The 7,924-nt window shown below is 44.6% G+C and overlaps 1 protein-coding gene across 1 annotated transcript; it reads right to left on the bottom strand.

The window, feature by feature from the left end:
• Positions 1 to 807: 807 nt before the first annotated feature.
• Positions 808 to 5,464, bottom strand: LOC129759771 (uncharacterized; the record flags this gene model as incomplete). The annotated part of the gene is made up of 1 exon (XM_055757293.1): positions 808 to 5,464. A coding segment is annotated over one exon (4,657 nt), but the record flags the coding sequence as incomplete, so codon positions are not given.
• Positions 5,465 to 7,924: the final 2,460 nt, after the last annotated feature.

The following is a 7,924-nucleotide window of genomic DNA, read 5'->3' as shown; positions in this document are numbered from 1 at the left end:
CTGAATCTGAAATCTGAATCTGAAATCTGAATCTGAAATCTGAATCTGAAATCTGAATCTGAAATCTGAATCTGAAATCTGAATCTGAAATCTGAATCTGAAATCTGAATCTGAAATCTGAATCTGAAATCTGAATCTGAAATCTGAATCTAAAATCTAAATCTGAAATCTGAATCTGAAATTAGAATCTGAAATCTGAATCTGGAATCTGAATCTAAATCTCAATCTGGATTTGAAGTCTGAAATTTAGAATTTCAAATTCGTTATCTTAAATGTAAATTTTTGGTTTTGATTAAATTAAAACTGTTCGAACTAAAACCAAAATTTACAAAAAAAAATCGTGCACCTTGACAATTTTCAAGCGTGTTTCTTCGAAACTATCATTTGGACACTCTCTGATTCTGAGGGCTGTATTCAAACGGGAGAACTGAAACCCGGTCCATAATACTCCATCGAAAGTCCCGCAGTGTGTGAAATTTATTCGTGACTGAAAAAAGGTCACTTCAGTTCGCAACCGGCTCGTAGAGTTAATCAATTCAAGTGCGAATAAAGAAGCAAAAGTTCCACCCATTGGGCAGGAGAAATTTAAAATTCACGCAGAGCACGTATCATCACACTTGCAGCAGGCAGCCCATACACACCCGTGTTTGAGGTTGGCTCCAGTGAATGAATGAATGATGATCATTATGGGCGCTGTTTGGGGGCACTCGAGACAACGAAAGTAGGTGCTAACGGAACCCCTTCGCAGTAACAACATTTGATGCGGAGAGAAAAAAAAAGGTTTGTCGATAGTCAATCGTTACTTACCAAAACATTTCGCTGATTTTCTTTATCCAACAAAAACTCCATACTTTTGTGTGGTCTTCCGGGTTCGCCAGCCCCGCCGTTCGACGTCTGGCGGTCTTTAATCCCATTAACGATTCCGCCAGCACCACCACGCTTGGAAACCCCACCGTGGCCGGAGGCATTTCCCGGGTGGTGCACTTGCAGCGTTGCAGCCGGGCCGCCCAGTTCCATCAGGGACCGGGTCTTGCCGGAGATGATGGTCTCGTGCGTATCCAGATTGGTCTCGATGAGACCGATCTTCTGCTCGCTGCCCATAATGTGGTTGAAGTAATTGGTTCTGTCAGCAGCAGCAGCTCCTCCTAATGTTGGATGCTGCCGGTTGTAATGATGATGGCCTGTGGCCGCCGCCTGTCTTTCACCGAGACTATACCGACCGACTAGAGCGGACACCGAGAGTCCTTCGAAAGCACCGTCGTCGTTATGATCCGTATCGGAGCCGTTGCCGTACTGAGGAGCAAGGTGGTAGCTCCGGTGGCTTTCGTCCAGATCGATTTCCGTTCTCGGTGGAGTCGAGGAGGCTCGCTGCAGCTGGGCATGCGCCCCGAATCGGGAGCTGGCCGTCGGCTGGGTGGGTCGTTTTGCACTCACACCGACAACGCGTGGGGGTAGCTTCGGCAGGGGTGGTTTCCCGCTCAACACGTGGTTTTGTGGTCCCCCATAGGCAGTGCTGCTGGCGCTGCTCGAATTTAGGATTCCCATCGAGTCGGAACGGAGCGTCACATCGGACTCGTTTGCATCGTAAACCCTATCTGGCTCGTCTTCGCCGAGTTGCTGTTGCTTTTCTTGTTCCAATCCGACTGTATTCATTTGTCGCAAATATTTTTGCTCGTCGTCAACGATAACAGCACCACTACCACTACCATTGTTAAATCCGTTGCTGCTGCTGTGATGCTGTACAGCTGGATCTTTCAGTGGGATGTATATGAAATCAGTCGATACCTTATCGTTGTTCGATGAGTCCTTCACTTTGCCAGGGGACGACGAGTTTTGTTTATCAATGCGAGCAGCACCCGCCTTCGATGACCCACTATTGACACCATCTTTGTTGTTCTTCTTCGATTTGCCACGGAACGAGAACCGAAACCCGGACGAGAGTCGGGACAGGAACGTTTTTCCCTTTTTCTCGGCTTTACCGTTTTTGAAATTTTTTATTAGATTGTTATTGTTGTTCACAAACTTCTCCGGAGCAGGATTCGCGGCGGCACGCGGTGGCTGTTCCAGTTCGAGCTGCCCGGAAACCGGAGCCACATTTTCTACCACAACAACGGGAGGCGGCACAACAAACGCTGATTCGGAACCGATCAAATTTCTGCTAGCGTCAACACCATTCGCGATCGCGGACGACGACGCCATCTTCATGGAACCTTCCTCGGCGGTGATCACTTTAGAACTGCTAGCTTCCAGCGATCGAGCGGACGGCGCCGTCAATCTTCCAGCGGCGCCGTTATTGTTGTCCCGCTCACTCGATTGATCGTCAACTCTCTCCGGTGAGAGCGACGCCTTCCGGACGATGACGTCACCACTCTCAGCCAAGAGAGCCGCCAGTCGATCGTCCGCTCTCTGATTTTGATTACTAAAATCGTTGAGGGTGGGCGTCGTCGTTTCGTTCCGATATTGAACATCACCAATTGTTGATGAATCAGCTTTATTTATGAGCTCACACAGCCCGGTTTCCACACTGTTTGCATTAATCAGGGTGTTTGTTTGTGTGGCAATTAGATTCGCGTGATCGTAATCATACTGATCGAAGTCATCGTCGTCGACGTCGATTTCGAAGTCCTGGTTTGATATCACGCTGCCATTATCGCTCTGGTCCAGCTCCGAGCCGGAGTTATCCTTCCATATGATTTCCGACACAATCGGACAAAAGCTTACGCCCTTCGAAAGACCACACTTGGAGCTGGTTGCCAGTATTCCTGTGCTCCGGGAGCCCAACTCACCTCCGGTGCCGCCGATCTCAAGGCAGGACACATTTTTCAACGAGTTGTGATGGGCGGCGTTCAGGCCACCCTCGTCCTCATTGCCGGCGCCGCCGCTACTTCCATAGAAATAATTCAAATTAGGCGTGCTAGCAACAAACTCACGCTTATTTGCCGCCGCTGCCGCCTTTGGGGCGTAGCGAGATGGAATTTTTCTAGCAGCAGGTTGATTGATATTCAAATCGCTTGTTTTGTTGATCGTCGAGTTGTTGCTGTTATATAAGTTAAGGGTTGATTCACTCGGATCAAAGGTACATCTCTCCAGGCTGGCGGCGTAGCAGGTGACCAGATTCGTTGGGTCCTGATCGAAGGTACGTTTCTTTACTCCCGGTTGAGGTTTGAATGTCGTCATCGTTGGCCCCGGTTGGGTGTGGTGCGGGTTTGTTTTGATTTGGGTCCGCCTCGGCGGAGGGGCAGGAGGCGATACCAACGCTTGAAACGACGACGAACGAGAGCTTGCCCTCTGCTCGTTCAAAAACGTCGCTATCGGTTCGTACATTTCCGCCTGATCGTTAATGATCGATAGGTTCCTATCGAAATGTGCCGAAATCTCATCCAGCAGCGAATCGAACGTACTCTTCTCGTCGCTCTCGACCGGAAATATTTTCTCTTCCTCGTCATCCTCATCGAACAGTTTCTTCCTATCCCACGATGAACCGGCCATCTCGCGCACCCCTCCAAGTTTGGTCCCACTACTAGTTCTGAACGTGTTTCGGCTCAAATAATACTGATTACCATCCTCGTCATCACCATAATCCAGGGCAGTCAAATTGGCGTAACTGGCCCGGATGTTCACGCGCGGCCTTGCACTCGTTTGGAACGTTACCGTTTTCACGTTTTTTACCACCACCGGAACCTCCTCTACCCCACGATAATCGTACAAATCGAAATTTTTACTAGCAACCGAGTCCGGCTGGTTCTGGTTCCACGAACAATAATTCCCGGAGCTCGGTCCCGATTCACACAGCTCAAACGAGTCCAGCGAATCCGACTGGATACCTTCTTCTCGGCCGCCGCCGCTACCACACAGATTCAAACACTCCGGCACGCTGGACACAGTAAAATTTACGGCACCGTACTCCAGGAAGTCGCTCACCTTCCGCTGCTGCTGCTGTTTGCGACTACGACTACGACTCGATCCCGCGGAACCACTCGAAGACAACGACGACAACAACAGGGCACCGGGACGTTGTTCACTGCTGAACAGATCGGGAGAACTGGCAGAAATGATGGTCCTCCGCCGGCGATTCTGCTGCTGTTGTTGCTGCGACCGAGGTCGTTTTCGTGAGTTTGAGGAAAGCTGTTCTGCATCATCCCGCTGCTGTGGACGGCGATGACTATTTTTAGGTTTCGGCTCAGCGGCGTAGCCGTGGTGACGATCCAGAGCTGTTGCGATCGTGCCCGAATGTGCCGGATGCCGCCGCCGTTCGAGAGAATCATTCGAACCGGCCGGGGACGGTGACGTCGATGGGGACACGGGAGGAATCGTTTTGGTCGTTACCACGAATGATGGGGACTGTTGTGGATGTTCGAAGCCGGGCGTGCGCGAATGTTTACTTGTATCTAAATCTATTTTTGTACAATTATGAATATTGGTTTTCGCGTTCGCCCCGTACCAGAGCTGCTGTTCCACCTTGTTACTGTCGTACTTATTGGATAGACTTTCCTCGCTGTTGCACTGCGATTCCTCCATATGGTGGACTTCACGCCCTTCCTCACATTCCATCCCATGGGGTGGCGTCTCCTCTTCCTGCTCCTCATCTTCGTCGCACACGGTCGAAAGACGATTTTCCTGATGGAACGAAACATGACGCTGCTCGAAATAGTCTGGCGGCGGCTGTTGCGGTTCCATGAAGATGTTTACATTCTCAGCCGACCCAAAGTTGGTCAGACTTTTAGACTTAACTTTTAAATTGTTCATGTTGAAATGCAAATGGTCACAATAGCCACTGTCCTCACTGAGGCTCTCAACGGAATTTTTCGATTTCAGCTGATGGAAAGATCGGCGCCGCTCGGAACATCGCTGCGGACATCGAACCAGACTTCCTTCCGCCTCATCCGAAGAACTTTTGGTCACTTGAGATTCACTGGGGCTCGGCGTATGCCCGTGGTTCAAATCACACTCGTCACTGGCATAATTGCAACTGCTTCCTCCTCCGCTGCTGCTGCCACTGCTACTACTCACGCTCGATGACGAGTACAGCTCAGAATCACTTACATTCAGCGCCGGTTGTTTTGCTCCAACCCCATTACACCCAATGTTGCCCCCAACCACACCGCCAGCCTTCAGCTGCTGGTTCTGCTGTTTCAGATTCGAGGCAGTTAGTAGACCCGCGTTTTTCTTGCCAGGACTGCTTATGTAGAACGAACCGAGCGAATCTGCACCCACGCCGTTCGTTCCACAACCCAAATCTTGGGCTTCTTCCGCTATTGACCCAGCACCGGCGCTGCCGCCTCCCAGCGAAAATAGTGACGGCGAGGAACCGGACAGTGGCACCGAGGCTACCGCCACCGACTCGTTCTGCAGCTGCCGTTCCAACGATTCGAACTGGATCAGCGACGAGGATCGACTCAGGGACGCGTACGATAGACTATCGGAATCGGTGAACAGATCATGGCCAATCTCGTCGAAGCGCAATCTAAAATTAGAGGGAGAGTAGGAAAAAAAATCGGAATCAGTTAATATTAATATCAAATCCGAAACGGCACGGCCGTGGTGAAAGGGGCCTTGAAGTGGGTGGGGGATTAAGGGACCCCCTTTTCATTACTCTTTCTCCACAAACTGTATTTTTGTTGAAAGTAAAATAAATCAATTTATTACAAAAAATAAAGAAATATGCGAATTCGAGTGGTTTTTAGAGGAAACTATACATTAAACTCAAAAACCTATTTACATGGCGACCGTTAGAAATTTCAACGTATGAATTACACAGGTCAACAGCAAAATTTTTGATAGCAGTTTATAGACCCGGAACATTGGATATATATACATATAATCCGTGCATTTTTATGGTTAAATTTAGTTTTCTAAGTAATAACTGCTTCAAACATGGCAAATATACCACGCAAATCATTTAAATAGGGTGGCAACCAAATGGATCATGTCGAATTTCAAAAACCGACAATATACATTCTGTAGATTGGCTCAAAAAACTGACCTATGCAAAATTTCAACTCAATCGGACTTGATTTAGTGGTACCTTAAAGCGCTAAAAGTTTCGGCTTTTTTACCCTTGAAAACATCGAAAAAGGTAAACAAAGGAAATGAGAAAAATTGTAATTTTTATGGCAAATGACTTGAAAAGGAAACAACTTCAAAACCTGGTGGAAATCGTAAAAAATAGTCAAAAATCGACTTTCAAATTTTAAGAATCACCAAAGAGGAGATCAAAGGAAATTTTGATTTTAATGCCCAATGACATAGAAATGCATGAAACTTCGAGATCTGGTATTATCTCGAATAAAATATTTGGCCGAAAATAGGCATTTTGGCACTTTATTTGGCATCATTATGAAAATTTCGATTTTCTGAATTTCCTTTGGTGATTTTTGTAAGTTTCAATAAGATTTTTGCCAACAAAAAAAATATTTATTCGAGATAACACCAGATTTCGAAGTTGTATGCATTTTGAATTCATTTGACATTCAAATTAAAATTTTGATTTTTCCGATTTTTTTTGGTTATTTTTGAGAATAAAAAAAACAAAACTTTGGGCGCTTTGATGCACCATTAGATCAAGTCTGATTGAGCTGATATTTTGCATAGGTCAGTTTTTTTGGCCAATCAACAAATTTTTTTGTTTCGATTAGGGTCGTTTTCACATCTTTAGGTCCTTCGCAACTTATATCCACGATGCAGTTGGCGGACAGTCATTGAAAAACTTATCCGATACAACTATGACCGATGTTTACTCTTGGGCTCGAACTCACGGACATCGGCTCAGGAAACAACTGACTTGCCAACTGGGCTATATCACAAGCCCATGCCATTCTACAAAATGTTTATTGTCGGTTTTCAAATTTCAATCATGAAATTATTTTTTCATTGCATTTATTGTACAATATACAGTGGTTTATTATATTCCACAATTTAAAGTAAACCTTTGCCCGCCCCTAATATTTTTACCCATTACAGTCCCTGGAGTTTCAATTTAACATTCCTCACTAAAACCACCTCTCTTATTTTGCATCCGATTTTAACAAAATTTTTAGTTTTGCAAACCTCGTAATGTTGCTAAAATAAGTTCTTCAGACAAAATTCACCTACAACTCTTCCGTTTTCCGTTATTCAAAGTCTAAGAGAAAATTACGAAAAATCATGCTTCGGAAAAAGACTGTAGATCAGCTACGGAATGCACAAAAAATCACTTAGTGCCCAAAAATGCTGAAGTTAGAAGCTATACGTTGAACATAGGGATATACTTTTTATTTTAATTATTAAAGGTCATGATCGCAAAAAAAAATGTAAAAAGTAGTTTAAAAATCGTACTTTCCAATCAGTAATCGACATAAGTATTCCAACGTCAAGCTGTGACTAGTGTTTTTATTTGTGATTGATTAGTCGCTCTAAAATAGTATACTTTGTAGGTTATGCGAATTATAGAAATATGTGGATGAATGTTGGGGTTCTTCAAAAGAGATTTGTGTTAAGTGATTTGAACGTTTTAAAAAGTTCATTTAAGAGGGAGCCATGTGCAATCCTTATTGGGCAGCCTTTAGTGTTGTCTGTTTTGATAATTTTTTTTATGAATATAAAATTCCTCTAGCTTTGCCTAAAAATATGTGAAAGGGACGCAGATTTTTCTAATGCAAAATATGAAATAGAAAAAAATATCTGACCATAAGGTAAATTGGTTGAAACATAATTTGAAAGTCTAAGTTGTGCATATTTCAATTTTTTTTCAAAAAGATTAATTTTTCGGTTCTTCAAAGGTGTGAAGATTAAAATATAAATATATTAAATTTGCAGAAGATAATTATTTGATGCAGTTTTCTATGGAATCTTTTTTTAAATCAACATAAGTAAGAGATAACGACTGTTAAATTTCCATAAAATCTAAATAATTCAAATTTATTGCTTGCTTTTTCATAAAGAAAAA

This window comes from Uranotaenia lowii, unplaced genomic scaffold (genome assembly GCF_029784155.1).
Source record: "Uranotaenia lowii strain MFRU-FL unplaced genomic scaffold, ASM2978415v1 HiC_scaffold_268, whole genome shotgun sequence".
Taxonomy (NCBI): Eukaryota; Metazoa; Arthropoda; class Insecta; order Diptera; family Culicidae; genus Uranotaenia; species Uranotaenia lowii.
Note: the sequence above shows the minus strand (reverse complement) of the source record. Positions and strands in the feature narration are given on the sequence as shown.